Genomic DNA, 17,806 nt, shown 5'->3' on the forward strand with positions numbered 1-17,806 from the left:
TGCCAAATCTCGGAACAATAGGAAGCCACAACATCATCGATTTTGCTTCTTCCTCTTGGAGAGCCATTTAAATCCCCTTTAAAAATTAGGAAGTAAAACTGTAAATCCCCGCGGGACTGAAAATTGCACCGTTCAGTTCGAGAGGACCCCACAGTTCCAATTCTGTAAAGAAAAAAAAGAGGTGGGTTCCTTTGGAGGAAGGCTGCTGCATTGTTGCACTGTTAACTGTGCGTTACCCCACATCTCTCCATACTTTGTTTCACTGGATGATGATGAGGACACTGCCACAACTGGCAGCGTTTCACCATCACAGCCCTGTGCCTTCCACGCAATTTAGAAAAGGGGCTTAGCTGTGCACTGTGACCCAGTGAGAGATTCTGTTCTATGAATTAAGGTGTAAAAACTAATTTTCCCACGCTGGAGCTCTGTAATCATTTATTTCAAATGTGACGTGTGAGACCATTTAAAATATCCAAAAGAAAGACCTAAAAGCCATACCTGTCACCGTAACGCCATGCGGGATTCTACCAAATAATTTCCAGTCCTTTTGTAAGATCCAAATGCATTTAGCCCAGCATTGCTGCATCATAAAGGGCTAGATCAGGGGTGGGGACCTCCAGTCCTCAAGGGCCACCAACACGTCAGGTTTTAAGGACATCCTTGATTCAGCACAGGTGGTTCAGTCAAAATGACTGAGTCACTCATTGAGGCACCTGTGGTGAAGCAGGGATATCCTGAAAACCTGACCTGTTGGTGGCCCTTGAGGACTGGCGTTACCCAGCCCTGGGCTAGATCCAATACCTTAAATAGGAATTTATAATATTCAACCTTTAACCCTTTGTTACCAGAGGGGCCTGCAATGTATTGCACATCCCTCTGGCAACAAAGGAGTTAAAAAAAATAGGTCACCTTTCCCAAAAAGTGTCTCTTATGATTGCGGAAACCTTACTCCTTAAAAAAGGACTTTTTTAATTTTTATTTTTTTAAGTATATTTTCAAGGTTTTTTATATACTGATAAACACTAAAATACATGAAAATAGAAAAATAGAATACATTTGTGCAAAAGGAAAATTGGGGGCTTCTTGTGGTTCAACAAGGAAATGGAAATGTTCTCACATCTGAGCCCTTGGTTAATGTCTATGGTTGGAGCTGTGTAGCCAATTGTAGGGAAGCGCTTTCACTGCGAGTCGGAATACAAGCCTACATTGGCAGTTTGGAAGGAGTGACCAACTCTATCCCCATTCACTGCCAGATTGTCAGCGAAGGGAGCTACCTCATTGCTATGTCAGAAGAATAGCCAGTTCCAATCAGAACACATTTATATAACAAACAAGCAAAAACCCTTTCATTAGGTCTGAAATCTTTTGTCTGATTGGTCTAACAAAAGGTTAATTTCCCTTTTAAATCCCATGCCATGGAAGGGTGTACTAGATGCTACCTCAAGCGCCCGTCAAGTTTGACAGGGCCAAATTCGGATTTGGGGTCGGGGCTGAGTGAACTCCATGCTGTTTGAGAACAGGCCTGCATCACTGGACATGAGGACGGCCCTGTGGTGCAGATGTCTACCGCTGACCAGGTGTTGCTCGCCAAGGTTTCGACCCAGTTTTCCAGCTTTGTTCCCGCAAGAGCTGCATTCTTCTTTGCCAGTTCCACTTGCGCTGCGTTAATGGGTATCTTTAAAACTGGGTTCAGTCCTTGGAAACTCTGTTCCATGTATGCGTTTTTCGGAGGTCCACCATGGAACTTGGCCAGCTCCTCTGAAGATAAGAAAAGCCACACATTAGTGAATCATGCTGATAACATGCAAATGCCGTTCAAGTAGCCAACCATATTTTGTGGGAATTAATACCAGCTAAGCTGATGCAGAAGTGCATTGGTTGTACATTAACCCGACAAACTTCCTTGCAATTTGTTCCATGAGATTCTGGACATACAGTATGATGGTGTTCAATACAGTTGGACTGCAGGACTTTGTTTTGGGGTTGTGTCCTACACCAATCGTCATCGCAACAGTCACATACCTAGAGAGTCACTGATTCTGGAGACATTTGTAATCTAAACTCAATAGTGAGACCCATGGAGACATACAGATGGAACCTCCGGTTCCGACCCGCTCTCAAGGGACGCTTGGTGGGCAGTCCGCGGGGTAACAAAATATCAACTTCCAATCATTTGAATGGAGTATGACACATTACTAGCGATGAGTTACCATGCGTCCAACTTTCCTCTATCGCAGTCCAATCAGTAACCGTAATATTACAAAAACATGCTGATACCACAGTCACAAGTTAACTAACCAATGGCCACTTGGGTTATCCATTAAGATCATTGCATCTAAAGTGGCTTGCAGTACAGATGTAGCAAGCTTTAATGTCTTTGGTCACGTGACCGCGGCAGTTGCGGCACCGAAGGTTTAGCGCTGTGGGGGGTCCCACTCAGAAGAATTGACCCCCCCGCAGCTCCATCGCAGCAGATACTGTCCCGGTGCGGTCGATTTTTAGTATAATGAATGAATTAGTCTTGCTACATGTATATGTTTGCATGTCCAGTAGGCAGCAAAAAGATTAAATACAGCTAAACCCCATTATAGTGCGATCCGCTATAACGCGGTTTGAGCGTGGACCCCAAAATGTAATATTTTTTTTTTTTTACAGCACACGGACACTGGCAGGCACACAGCCAGCACACAACCAGCACACAGACAGCACACAGCCAGCACACAGCCAGGCACACAGCCAGGCACACAGCCAGCACACAGCCAGGCACACAGCACACACACACCCCTCCACCCCCCTACCTCTGGTAGTTGCTGCTGCTGCTGGGGGGATCGTGTGCTGCTGCTGGGGGGATCGTGTGCTGCTGCTAGGGGAATCGTGTGCTGCTGATGGGGGGATCGTGTGCTGCTGATGGGGGGATCGTGTGCTGCTGATGGGGGGATCGTGTGCTGCTGCTGGGGGGATCGTGTGCTGCTGATGGGGGGATCGTGTGCTGCTGATGGGGGGATCGTGTGCTGCTGATGGGGGATCGTGTGCTGCTGATGGGGGGATCGTGTGCTGCTGATGGGGGGATCGTGTAGGGCGGCTGCTGGGGTAAGTGCGGGGACTGTTGGAGGAAGTGTGAGGGGAGTGCGGGGACTGCTCCAGGGAAGTGCGGGGACTGCTGCGGGGACTGCTGCGGGGACTGCTGGGGTAAGTGCGGGGACAGCTGGGGAAGTGCGGGGACTGCTGGGGTAAGTGCGGGGACTGCTGGGGTAAGTGCGGGGACTGCTGGGGTAAGTGCGGGGACTGCTGGGGTAAGTGCGGGGACTGCTGGGGGAAGTGCGGGGACAGCTGGGGGAAGTGCGGGGACTGCTGGGGGGAGTGCGGGGACAGCTGGGGGAAGTGCGGGGACTGCTGGGGGGAGTGCGGGGACTGCTGGGGGAAGTGCGGGGACTGCTGGGGTGAGTGCGGGGACTGCTGGGGGAAGTGCGGGGACTGCTGGGGGAAGTGCGGGGACTGCTGGGGGAAGTGCGGGGACTGCTGGGGGAAGTGCGGGGACTGCTGGGGAAAGTGCTGGGACTGCTGGGGGGAGTGCGGGGACTGCTGGGGGAAGTGCGGGGACTGCTGGGGGAAGTGCGGGAACTGCTGGGGGAAGTGCGGGGACTGCTGGGGGGAGTGCGGGGACTGCTGGGGGAAGTGCGGGGACAGCTGGGGTGAGTGCGGGGACTGCTGGGGGAAGTGCGGGGACTGCTGGGGGAAGTGCGGGGACTGCTGGGGGAAGTGCGGGGACTGCTGGGGAAAGTGCTGGGACTGCTGGGGGGAGTGCGGGGACTGCTGGGGGGAGTGCGGGGACTGCTGGGGGAAGTGCGGGGACTGCTGGGGGAAGTGCGGGGACTGCTGGGGGAAGTGCGGGGACTGCTGGGGGAAGTGCGGGGACTGCTGGGGGAAGTGCGGGGACTGCTGGGGGAAGTGCGGGGACTGCTGGGGGAAGTGCGGGGACTGCTGGGGAAAGTGCTGGGACTGCTGGGGGAGTGCGGGGACTGCTGGGGGAAGTGCGGGGACTGCTGGGGGGAGTGCGGGGGACTGCTGGGGGAAGTGCGGGGACTGCTGGGGGAAGTGCGGGGACTGCTGGGGGAAGTGCGGGGACTGCTGGGGGAAGTGCGGGGACTGCTGGGGGAAGTGCGGGGACTGCTGGGGAAAGTGCTGGGACTGCTGGGGGGAGTGCGGGGACTGCTGTGGGAAGTGCGGGGACTACTGGGGGAAGTGCGGGGACTGCTGGGGGAAGTGCGGGGACTGCTCCAGGGAAGTGCGGGGACTGCTGGGGGAAGTGCGGGGACTGCTGGGGGAAGTGCGGGGACTGCTGGGGGAAGTGCGGGGACTGCTGGGGGAGGTGCGGGGACTGCTGGGGGAAGTGCGGGGACTGCTGGGGGAAGTGCGGGGACTGCTGGGGGAAGTGCGGGGACTGCTGGGGGAAGTGCGGGGACTGCTGGGGAAAGTGCTGGGACTGCTGGGGGGAGTGCGGGGACTGCTGGGGGAAGTGCGGGGACTGCTGGGGGAAGTGCGGGGACTACTGGGGGAAGTGCGGGGACTGCTGGGGGGAGTGCGGAGACTGCTGGGGGGAGTGCGGGGACAGCTGGGGGAAGTGCGGGGACTGCTGGGGAAAGTGCGGGGACTGCTGGGGAAGTGCGGGGACTGCTGGGGGAGTGCGGGGACTGCTGGGGGGAGTGCAGGGACTGCTGGGGGGAGTGCGGGGACTGCTCCAGGGAAGTGCGGGGACTGCTCCAGGGAAGTGCGGGGACTGCTGGGGGAAGTGCGGGGACTGCTGGGGGGAGTGCGGGGACTGCTGGGGGGAGTGCGAGGACTGCTCCAGGGAAGTGCGGGGACTGCTGGGGGAAGTGCGGGGACTGCTGGGGGGAGTGCGGGGACTGCTGGGGGGAGTGCGGGGACTGCTGGGGGAAGTGCGGGGACTGCTGGGGGAAGTGCGGGGACTGCTCCAGGGAAGTGCGGGGACTGCTCCAGGGAAGTGTGGGGACTGCTGGGGGAAGTGCGGGGACTGCTGTGGGAAGTGCGGGGACTGCTGGGGGAAGTGCGGGGACTGCTGTGGGGAGTGCGGGGACTGCTCCAGGGAAGTGCGGGGACTGCTGGGGGAAGTGCGGGGGAGTGAGGGGAATGCTGGGGGGAGTGCGGGGACTGCTGGGGGAAGTGCGGGGACTGCTGGGGGAAGTGCGGGGACTGCTGGGGGAAGTGCGGGGACTGCTGGGGAAAGTGCGGGGACTGCTCCAGGGAAGTGTGGGGACTGCTGGGGGAAGTGCGGGGACTGCTGGGGGAAGTGCGGGGACTGCTGGGGAAAGTGCGGGGACTGCTCCAGGGAAGTGCGGGGACTGCTCCAGGGAAGTGCGGGGACTGCTCCAGGGAAGTGCGGGGACAGCTGGGGGAAGTGCGGGGACTGCTGTGGGAAGTGCGGGGACTGCTGAGGGAAGTGCGGCGACTGCTCCAGGGAAGTGTGGGGACTGCTGGGGGAAGTGCGGGGACTGCTGTGGGAAGTGCGGGGACTGCTGAGGGAAGTGCGGCGACTGCTCCAGGGAAGTGCGGGGACTGCTGGGGGAAGTGCGGGGACTACTGGGGGAAGTGCGGGGACTGCTGGGGGAAGTGCGGGGACTGCTGGGGGGAGTGCGGGGACTGCTGGGGGAAGTGCGGGACTGCTGAGGGAAGTACGGCGACTGCTCCAGGGAAGTGCGGGGACTGCTGGGGGAAGTGCGGGGGAGTGAGGGGAATGCTGGGGGAAGTACGGTGGCTGCTGGGGGATCATGTAGGGCTGCCGGCGCCTCACTCCACCTCCTCCCCATCGGGCGCGCAGAGGCCGTTTTTTTTTCAATTAGCGCGACCCCGGTTATAGTGCGGTCGGATCGGGTGGCCCCCGAGGACCGCGTTATAACGGGGTTGAGCTGTACATCAGAAACTGTTTCGTGTCCACTGCCGGATATTCCTATTTCCAATTAAGCATCATACAATAACGGATCTCATCCCAACATTCCAGTTAAATAGAATACACGGAAGAATCAAGGAATCTGATAAGACAGCAAACTGCACAGACTAGTTTCCATTGACGAATGTTAACCAGTTAGCAGTCTTTTATTTATTTGAATTCACCAGCTGTTCCTCCAGAACTATTTTTAAAAATATTCTTGTTTTTCAGCTAAATTAACTAGTTTCTTCTATTACAATCAGTGGTTACTTAGAACAGCTTTGAAGAGCACAGTACCCAGAATGTTACATTCTTGTTTGCGCGTCATTACCCAGAATCCCTGGCTGCAGTGGAAACACTGTGGGGCCTATGCTAGTAGCCTTCATAAAATAAAAAACATCTCCGGGCTGGTTACGCCGCCAGTTTTTTTAAGCGTTGCTATCACGGTATTAAGAAAACGGGCGAGTAGCCGGCTACGTGATGATCGCGCTCTCAAAAGGCCAAATCCGGCGATTTGTTTTAGCTGCAGAGCGAGTCGCCTCTCCCTGCGCAAATCTCGCCAGCGATCAAACGTTTTTAATACGTTAATACGTTTTTAATACAAATTGTAATATTAGTGTAGATGAGCAGGGGGTCTCCAGAGCAGAACCGCTTTGATTTCAGGTCCGGGGACCCCCTGCTTCCCGAGATACAGGCCCCGTTACGGGGTGCCGGTATGTCCTACGCATTTTAGTCCCACTGTCACGTGACGAGAGACATTAAAATGCATAGGAAATACCGGCACCCCGTAACGGGGCCTGTATCTTGGGAAGCAGGGGGTCCCCGGACCTCAAATCAAAGAGGTTCTGCTCCGGAAACCCCCTGCTCATGTACACTAGTATTAACATTTATATTAAAACAGCTTCATTACCTTAGCGCCCAGCCGCTAAGGCAGGGAAGCGCAAACTTTGTAAGCTGCGCACCCCTACCAGGCCTCCCCCGGTCTCGTGCCCCCTACCTTCCACTTGCGTCAAATGATGGTCCGGGGTCGCGTGACGTAATTTGACACCGCGTTGCCATGGAGACGTGTCTGAAACAAGGTAAGTTTCCTTGTTGCAGAGGCATCGTGCAATCCCCCACCATTAAATTAAATGCCTGGGGGAAGAGCGCAAGGCCTCTGCTTCCTTTATGGGGGGCCGGTATCTCCTATGCATTTAAAGGTCTCACGTCATGTGACCCATGGAAATAAAATGAATAGGAGATAAACGGCCCCCCATAATATCGTGTGTGCAATTCTCTTTTTCAAAATGTCTCATTGTTTTGCTGTTAAGCGTGTAATAACCTTAGCTTTAATACATGGGATTTGAAATGTTCAGTTGGAATGGGACATTGTATTCAATTAATCTTGTTAATGAAGTAAAAAATATAGCAAAGTACATTTTCTTCACTTTGCACATGTGCAAATTGACAACATTTCCAGGATTTTACACAATTCGAATTCTAAAGGAGAGGCAGCCGTGTGAACGGGCACATCTGTGGCATAGATTAAATATGCACGTACAGATATTCCCTGGGCACGATTGATCACATATCTTTCAGGTGTGAAATCTTCTCTCACACATACAGTACTTGGCTTTTAACTACCCATACATGTCTGGTCAGCAGTCATCATTATCCAGAAGGTTTTGCAAACAGTCCAAGATACACATCGTCTAGGCAGGGCACAAAAAGAACTTATTCACGATCCTCCAGGGCTAGAGAAGGAGAACTGTTTAACTTGAGATACCACGAAGTGGCCAGGAATGACATACGCCTGCCTAGCAGCCAATGCCACATACCCACACTGGTAGTGACACTGAGACCTGCCTTTCAGAGGAGGAATGTCAGATATTGGCAGTAATTAGGTTATAGCGGGAATACAGACATCCATTTACTGAAACTCTGTGTGCTGTATTCATGGGAGTGTAGAAGGCCAAACAACACACTGCCTTGACAACGAGCAGATTTGTCATTAAATACTTGAATATATGAGAAATGTTCTATGCTGCATTATAAATACAGGAATAATATAAAAGGGGTAGTCACATTAAAATTGCAGCAACCTGATTTGGGAGGGGGGGAAGGAGCAATTACAGTATGTTCAGTACATTCTAAGGCAGTAAGAAGAACATATGAGAAGGATGATACTGTATGTATAAAGCAGTGTATGTGAAACTGTAGCATCCTTTTAACTGTTTGATTGCTCTGATTATTTTAACAGAGGACAAACCTGTTCAAACACATTCATTTCATGTGCGTATGTCTAGTACTGCAATGGGATAGCATGTGTTCGAACTAGACCCATATGATATTATATTGTGTTGCTTCCACGTGTAACTCAAGTCTTTTCTGCACATGTTGTCTAAGCAGTGCTACCCATTTGAAGGGCGGTGTCTGCCGGTGGCTCGATGTGTCTTATGGAATTGTACCAGTACTTCGTAAATATGGGACATGACCTGGTGCCCAACATACGTTAATTCTGTGATCACAAGACCATGGCAATAATTGGGATGCAATTAAAAATAAATCATCAACGATCACATGATCGCCACCCACCCTCCCAGGGGGGGCAGCACTCCCGTTTCAATCAGCCCCTGGGAAACCGGTCTCTCCCCGTGATGTAGGTGGTACAGAGCATCACTAGGGCCTCTGACATGCCACATGCCACGCCACCTACAGGGTGCCACGTACAGGGTACCTCTTAAGGATGCACTTAAGGTTAATAATATTACATCAATAAATATCACGTATAAATGTATGTGCTGGAGAAGTGAAACACCATTTTTGCTTCATACCTTCTAATACAATGATACACAAACAGATTTTGTTTGAAACAAGTGAAATTGTTGCTGTAATGATGATCCTCATAGTACACAAAACATGCGTTTAACAACACAAATACTAACAATAAAAATGGTCATGCTATATGGGATAGCTACACTAGTCACCTGCTGGAGTGAGTGTGCTATATATAAAACACGTCACTTCTTCGGAAGGTTTGGGATTATCTGATACAACTCTTTTTTTGGGGTACAAAAGATACAATAGTTGGTGCCCCACTGTTTAAAAAAATGAAAATTTTAACAAAAAAAAACATAGTTCGGTTTAGCAATAGAATTTCCTCATATGTAAAAATATATGGTGATTTGTCAAATCTTGCTCTTTTCAAAGCAAATTAGCTACTCTATAACACGTATACTGAACAATTCTGGTGCGTCTTTGACATACTGTACTGCCTCTAAAATGTGGAAGCCTATTACGTATTGGTGATGGAACCTCAGAATAAAACTTTCATCTTTCACCAGCCATGCCATTCTTTTCAGAGATTTCTTTAACCAAAAAATAAAATAAAAAAAGATTCACTTAAGTTCCTCTTCATTAAAATGAAATGTCTGGAATAATTTGTACCATTTCTGCTAAATTTCTTATACCGGGTTTTCTTAACAGTTGGATACTTGAGTCTCTTATACACTCAAGTGTCAGGACACCTCTTATACTCTTTATATATTCTTATATCTAGGTCTTCTCGCCTTGGTGTAGCGAAGTAGCAGCTATTGTTTCAAGCTGCCTCCCACTTCACACTGTGCAGCTGAACCTCACACAGAGATGTAGCGGATGTTTCTGCACTCATTAACACGGACGCATTATTTAACCGCAGTGCTATGGAAAGCAATGGGTAAGAAGACAGCACGCGCTATTATGTGTGTTAACTCACGTTAAAAAGGAGCAAAACTTTCAAAATCCTACGAGTGTTTTTGTTAAAAATCTGTTCTGCAGTATCAAATAATACTTAATAATACTTTTGTTTACCAACTCTAAAAGCAGCAATACTACTTTCCAACGTCGTTTTCTTTTTGTATTATTTGTATATGTAAAGCAAATGCATCTTGATAAAGGGCAGACAGCCCGAAACGCGTAGGTGCGTTGCTTTTTGCCTAGGGGTCTGTAATGATCCTTCAATTAATTTATTACTTTTTTCTATGTGATGCCTCCTCCTAATCTCTACTGGCAGTGCTCTGCCTTATTTCTATTTATGTAAAGCATGTGGCAAATGTATAATTCCACATTCTTACCTCGTTTGGTGCTCCTGTTGTAAATCTGTCAAAGTCCTGATTGTGTGCCTAACATAATGGTCGCCTTTCAGTTTCAATCAATCCTTCAGTCGGTATAACTCAGCAGCTACCATGTATTGTTATATTACGAAGATAACAGTCTACTGTGACAGTTTGCAGCTCAAACTGCTGGGAACATTTGCAACACATTATCCCAAACAGGAAAGTGTTGCAAATATCTTGCACTGCTTGGGAGGTGGGTTAAAACTTGCTATAGAAATCAAAGGATGCTTGAATACTAATTAAAAATGGCATTAAGAGTTGAATTTAAAAAAAGTCACTATTAATGCTACAGAACTGATTTATTTAACAAAAACACACAAAATTTCACGTTTTGCTGCTTTAATGCTATTTTTAATGAGTTTTAATGTACTAAGTATCCTCTCCTTTGGTTTCTATAGCAGGCTTTGACACACCAGGAAAATGTTGCAGTGTTCCCAGCAGAAGACTGTGTCCGAGATGAAAGCTGTAACAATGGACAATGTTGTCCGTAGTCATATAAGGATATATTGTAGCCGTTGCATATCACTGACAGAAGGATTGATTCAGCGGCAGCCATTTTGTTAGCCCAAGAGCAGGATATTCACTGATCGATCACAGGAGAATGGATCAATCAGCAGTTTAGGTCATTAGTTTTCATTATAGGTAATCAAATGCTGCATATATTTAAACAAAACATGGCAGCGAGGAAAGCCTCTTTAAAAGGGGGTAATAACGTGTGCTACATCTGCATATTAATTAGTTGTGTGAGCATGTCAGAAATGTCCTAATTCATAACACCAGATACACACTGCTTGCTACCTTTTGGAAAGTTTGGAGACACTTACCGTTTTTAATCGGCTGCCGATTTGAAAAAGTGAGAGGCGTAACCAGGAATTTGGTTTCAGCTACGGGCACCCAGTGGTGCAGAATTTTAATAGTCCAGACCCCAGGTCTGAGAGGCAAGTTCAGGGGGGGTTTGTAATGAGTAAATTCTGCAGTAGATTCAATGAGAATATCATATGTTGCTGCAATGACGTTGATTGGATCAATCCACACCACGGTGACTGTAATGTTGGGTCCTTTCCCCCACTTCTGCATAGCAATTGGCTCATCCATTGGCCCCATAAGCCCTCCATAGTTCCGGAATATTCTTTCTTTGGCGTCCCACTCGGTGCCAACCTAAAAATACAGAAATCGTTGGAAATCGTTAACAATGGAGTTAATTGCATAGAATGACGTATTATAACCCAACACAGGATGCTCAAGGCATTGCATTATTAAAATTAGCAACAGGCAACCCCCCCTCCCCCAACTAAAAGACACCTACTGTACATTTATATCACACACTGCAATGCCCTACTCGGAAGATAGCAATAATTTGTATTGGTCCTGACTATAGTTGATAAAAACTGATTTATATATATTTTGCCGTTTATCACTACCAAACATGTTTCCCTGATGCAGAACTCTTGCATGTAAACAATGAAAATGTTGTGCTTAATAATTGGATTTTGTTTTTGATAAATACGATGCAACTTCTAGGGACCTCAGTTTGGAGACAAAATACTTGTTCTATGTTACCACTTTATACAGGCATACCCCGCATTAACGTACGCAATGGGACCGGAGCATGTATGTAAAGCGAAAATGTACTTAAAGTGAAGCACTATCTTTTTTCCACTTATCGTTGCATGTACTGTGCATAACTGATGTAAATAACCCATTTGTAACAGGCTCTATACAATCCCCGCTTACGCACAGCTTCGGTACAGGTAGGGAGCTGATATTGCTGTTCAGGACGTGCTGACAGGCGCATGCGCGAGCTGGCGTTTGCCTATTGGGCGTAATGTCCTTACTCGCGAGTGTACTTAAAGTGAGTGTCCTTAAACCGCGGTATGCCTGTACGAAAAATATAGGAGAAATATCTGTCGTCTAAATTTAACATAGGTTGAACTCGATGGACATATATCTTCCTTCTCTACTATGTAACCATGGGCAAGATTGCAAGGAGTAATTGTGTCAAATACTATTCTACTTTGTATGGCGAAAAACGCACTTTTTTTTGCAGCAGATAAAATATATTTCTAGTTAGAATTCACATCTACCAATGAAACATTTAAAAACCAACAGTGCTGCAGCCCGATGAGAATCCCCAGCTCCCTCCCTCCGTCGAGAACCTCTCTTTAAATTCTTGGCAGGAAAAACTCCTGATCAGTGTAAATATTTAATTTACCTTTCATATAGTGTAAATATTTAATTTACTTTCCGTATTCTCAACACCTTGAATATTTCATAGGCCGTAGTCTGTATTAGAGATGCTGCTTTGCTCCTCAGGCCATCAATGCATTGCTACAGATTTGCTTTGCACACTGCCCCCAGCAGTGAAGGTCACACCCAGGTTAACATTGTGGCTAAAAATGGCCCAAGTGTCCTTAGTAGGAAATCTTTTTTTTGCGTTGCCGCACCCTCTCCCCCCTCCCCCGCCTTACCTTCTCCGTTGGCTGCCCCTTCCTTACCTCGCGCGGTGGGGTCGTGTGCCGTCACGTGACCCGTGGCGTCATTTGATGGCACGTTACCATAGTTACCGTGACGTCACATGACCCCGCGGCGTCAGTTGCCATGGTCATGTGTGCTGAAGCCGGCAGAATCCCGGTAAGTAGAGGTTGCAGAGGCCTCGCGCGGTCGTCGTCCCCCCCCCCCCGGCGGGAGAGCGCGGGACCTCTGCAACCGCCCGCACCCTTCCCAAAAAAAATCTTGCGCCCCCCTGTTTGCGCACCGCTGTTCTAGCTCACCATCTCATTATATGACACTTTGTCCATAATACAAAAGAGGGAAGATAAACGGTTTCATTTATTAAAACAAAGGTATATGTGGGTTTCAGCAGCGCGTCGAGCCTGCTGTATATGACTTTATTTGATGCACCGTGGTACACTGAGCTGCCTTGTCTGCCTGGTTACGGAGCGATTTCACTTTAAATCTCCTGCGCAGGAATTCCTATCTCGGATACACAATATAATCTCTGTCTATTTACTGCTGCCCTCGTCATCATCTTTGCTTTTCAACAAAATTAAGTGTCTGCGGCTGGAACTGAACCCACACAACATAGATGTTAGTTGAACAGTTGAAGCGCTAAAAAGTACAGATGGCGCTAACGTTATTGGAACCGTTAATGAGACAGTCTGCGTCAAAGCTGGCGAGTTATTTAACGCAAGATTTGGCGAGGCGCCATTAAAACTAATTAAGACGCCGTGCGTAATTTAATGCGGTTTTGTTTGCGACATTGACGCCTTAAATGGTGCAGTAGCAAGGCTACATCTGTATGAAACGCGACTACATTTCTAGCGTGTAACGCAAAACAAAAAACCCAACAAAGCCTCCGTTGTTTAGGAGCAAAACAAGAAGATGATTAAGTGCTAAATATCCAGCTAATTCTGCTTCCTGCTGGAAGATAGGAGCGGAAACAGGAATGTCACAACCAGGGCTGTCGACAGATTTCCCGGGGCCCCCCCGCTATGTCGGTGGTTTTGCGAGCTCCCCCATTTGACACCTCGCGAGCCCCTCCTCTATTCCCCCCCTTTCCCCATGTATTTCTCTCCCCTCGAGTCTTACTCCCCTCTTCTCCCCACCCACAGTCTTCTCTCTCTTCCTCACTCCCCCCCCTCTCATCTCTCACTCTTCCCCCCTTCATCAATTACCCCTCCTCTAACTAAATTCCGCGCCCTCAATCCCCCCTCCTCACACTCATTCCCTCCTCCCCTACTGGCGCCACACACACACACACACTATTCCCCCCCAATAATTACCCCCACTGCCACCAAATACATACAACCCCTCCCCCCCCCAATACACACCAAACACACTTGCCTTGGGGATGGTCTCAGACTGCCGAGTCCTGGCTCTCCCCAGCTATGGGCCTCCCTCACTGTGCCATGCAGGCCCTCTCTCAGACACTGCTGCACCCTAGTGGGCCTGTCTCTGACGCTGTGGCGGTGGAGGGTTTTTAGTCACCTTTTCACCCAACATAACACACACACACATATATATGTACACACGCACACATTTACACAGACACGTGTGTGTGTGTATGTATATATATACACACACACACACACACACACACACACACACTACCCCGAACACCTGCCGTGACACATTATGTATTATTTTATTAATTACTGATATTTTTATCGGCGCCCATTATTGATCTGCCTATTTTATATACTGTATGTTAGTCTGAGTGTGAGGTTAGGAATTATATATTGGTTAGGGCTCCTCTTTATTATTTTTAACTGTAATTGTATATATATATCTGTAATATAAGGTGGGAACTTGACAAATATTATTAGCACACATTTGTATAAAAAAATGGCCATGGGGGCAGGTGAGCAGGTAATACAAGTTTCATTCTTCTATTCCTTAGGTTGCTAGAAAACTGAGAACCGTAAATGTGACAGAAACCCGAGCACGGATTTATACAAAGACTTCTACTCTCTAGAGGGATCTGCGCTCGGTGAGACTCCCTCCCAGTCAGGGCCCTGTATATTACCAGCCACATGCGGTCATCAAAAGCAATATGTGATGAGATGTCACCTTGAATAGTATTGATTAAACGCTGACCTACTTAACAGAAAGTGGCTACAACCACATAATATACACCAAATTATCACTTGTATAATGTGTCCATCTCATCGTTTATCACATGGGATTACAGCCAGGATTACTACATTGTGTTAAAGACCTTTGAAAAAGCCGCAATCCATTCAATCTCAAGCTTTAAATGTAGTGTGTGTGTGTGTGTGTGTGTGTGTGTGTGTGTGTGTGTGTGTGTGTGTGTGTGTGTGTGTGTATATATATATATATGTGTCTGGGATATGTCATTCAATGGTTTGTGTGCGTGGTTGTGTCACTGTGTGTGTGTGCGTGTTTTGTCCCTGTGTAAACCATGTGTTGCTGCTCAGACTGCTATAAAGACCAATATGATGATATGCAGATACTAATATAGATGCAAATTTCCTCTGATCTTCATCAGGATAAATCAGTTAATTGTGGACATGACCCCATGCTCTAATAGCAGTTTTTTTTAATAGGAGTCTTGTTCAATGTCTTTTCCTATGGCGCTTATTCCTTAACCCTTTGGGGCCCCATGACAGTCACCACGACATGGGGTCTATGTAGTGTGGTGGTTATGTCATGGGCTTTCAGCTCGATTTCTTGGGAAGATCGTGTTCTCTACTCCTGCAGCCATGTGACCGCTCGGAGGAGCAGCCGCGTGACCGCTCGGAGGAGCAGCCGCGGGACCGCTCGGACGAGCAGCCGCGTGACCGTTATGTGCCGGAGGGGTTGTGACATACTGGTGTGGCGGCCGCTCCAGTGCGCAAAAGGTATTAACTGATATAGAGCAGATCGGGTCCCTATCGCATGCGAGAGAGACACGGAGAGGGAGAGAGACACGGGGAGGGAGAGAGAGACACGGGGAGGGTGGGAGAGAGACACGGGGAGGGAGGGAGAGAGACACGGGGAGGGAGAGAGAGAGACACGGGTAGGGAGGGAGAGAGAGACACGGGGAGGGAGGGAGACACGGGGAGGGAGAGAGACACGGGGAGGGAGGGAGAGAGACACGGGGAGGGAGGGAGACACGGGGGGAGAGAGAGAGACACAGGGAGGGAGAGAGAGAGACACAGGGAGAGAGAGAGACACGGGGAGGGAGAGAGAGAGACACGGGGAGGGAGAGAGAGAGACACGGGTAGGGAGAGAGACACGGGGAGGGAGGGAGAGAGACACGGGGAGGGAGAGAGACACGGGGAGGGAGGGAGAGAGACACGGGGAGGGAGGGATAGAGACACGAGGAGGGAGAGACAGAGGGAGGGAGGGAGAGACACAGGGAGGGAGAGAGACACGGGGAGGGAGGGAGATAGACATGGGGAGGGAGGGAGAGAGACACGGGGAGGGAGACACTGGGAGGGAGGGAGAGACACAGGGAGGGAGAGACACGGGTGGGAGGGACACGGGGAGGGAGGGAGAGAGACATGGGGAGGGAGAGAGAGAGACACAGGGAGGGAGGGAGACACAGGGGGGGAGGGAGAGAGAGACGGGGAGGGAGGGAGAAAGACATGGGGAGGGAGGGAGAGAGACACGGGGGGAGGGAGAGAGAGACGGGGAGGGAGGGAGAGAGACACGGGGAGGGAGACACGGGGAGGAAGAGACGGGCTGCGGCTGTAGTGCAAGTTAGTTTCTGTAATTTCAGTCAGAAGATTACCGCTGCGGGGGTCCCATTCAGAAGCAGGGACCCCCGCAGAGGTAATTCTATAATGTTTTCGGGCCACGCGTGGGTGGAGGGGCTTGTGTAGTGGACATCTAAATGCGGGGGTCACGGCTATAAAAAGGTGTGCTTCAGTTTGTTTTAATGCACAATAAGATACTATATTATTGTACACACCACGTGATTTGCTTAATTATCTCTGTCTAGCTTTCAGATCTGGAATATATGAGCGCAGGTAATCACACCGTATTGTTCCATTACATTCCAGGATTTAAATGTGCTATTACAGTTATAGGTCAGTCAACGTGACAATACAACTTATTGTTAATTTGGTTATTTAAATTATCTCGACTATTTACCTCCTTACTGTTCACACTCCCAATGTTCAACAAAGTATCCGGCCGCTCCTCCTTCTCTTACTGTGCTCCCCACACCTGGGACAACCTACCCGAGACTCTCACAGTCGCCACCCGTCTAAGTTCTTTCAAAACTAAGGCTGTCTCGCATTTTAATCTGGTCTGTAACTGTTACATACGCCTATAATATATATTATCTCTACCTGTGCATGCCATGTCTTGTATATAATGTATAACCCTGTTTACTTAATGTAACCATGTATTTGTAACGATGTATTTGTCATTATAACTCTGTGCCCAGGACATACCTGAAAACGAGCGGTAACTCGCAATGTATTACTTCCTGGTAACACATGTTATAAATAAATAAAATAACTGCCCTTCCTAAACAGAATTGTCTGAGGGAAGTTTGACAATTTAAAGGTTTCAAATAAATATTGTTAATGGAAAAAAAAGAAGAAGATTGTATAATGTGGTATGCGATGCTTTGTGGTCCAACTTATAGGGGCAGTCCCATCCTAGGACCAAAATATATTAACTCCAGTGACATGTGTAATGGGTCTCACCTGGGTAACTTTTTATTAATCTAAATCTGACACCTATAAGTAATTTTTATTTATTATTTCAAGTTAGACTTGGGAGGGGGTTTGATGTCCTCTGGCTCCTCACTTTGTGTGATCAGCGGGCGCTTGTACAGCCGGAGTCTCCCCTCCCCAACTCCCCTTATCTGTATTGTCCCTCTGATAAGGACAGGAGGGGATAATGGGAACACTTGATTGAGAAACACTCCCCCATTCAGACACCCCTAAGGCCAGGTCCCCGCTGGCTACTGCAGCGCCCACTGTGGCGGACGCTGCAGGGACAAGAGCTTCCCCTCAATGGGGCCGGGGCCCGCTGCGGGGGAGGGGAGGCCGCCGCGCTGCGCCGACAAACTCCTGCTCTCAAAGAAAAATCGAGAGCAGGAGTCGCGACGGAGCACTAGGCCACGCCCCAGCGGTTCAGCCAATGAGGGCGAACCTGCCGGGTGACGTCACGGCCGCGCCCCCGTCACACCCCCCCTGCAGCTCTCTGCAGACAGGGGGACTCGGCTGCATGCGCCGCCTGCCTCCCCGGCGCGCGTGCAGCGCAGGCAGCG

At 49.3% G+C, this 17,806-nt stretch overlaps 1 protein-coding gene across 4 annotated transcripts in view; it reads right to left on the reverse strand.

Moving 5' to 3' along the window:
• The window catches only part of XYLT1 (xylosyltransferase 1), a 224,843-nt gene that overhangs the window by 8,135 nt on the left and 198,902 nt on the right, over positions 1–17,806 (reverse strand). For 2 of the 4 annotated variants that reach the window (XM_075566076.1, XM_075566073.1), the window contains exons 10-11: positions 10,902–11,235; positions 1,440–1,758 (exon numbers count right to left, since the gene is read on the reverse strand). In XM_075566076.1, coding sequence (XP_075422191.1) covers positions 1,440–1,758; positions 10,902–11,235 — 653 coding nt within the window. Of the gene's footprint in view, positions 1–3; positions 1,759–10,901; positions 11,236–17,806 lie in introns of those variants that run through there. The other 2 variants (XM_075566077.1, XM_075566075.1) reach the window with 1 other exon arrangement.

This window comes from Ascaphus truei, chromosome 11 (genome assembly GCF_040206685.1).
Source record: "Ascaphus truei isolate aAscTru1 chromosome 11, aAscTru1.hap1, whole genome shotgun sequence".
Taxonomy (NCBI): domain Eukaryota; kingdom Metazoa; phylum Chordata; class Amphibia; order Anura; family Ascaphidae; genus Ascaphus; species Ascaphus truei.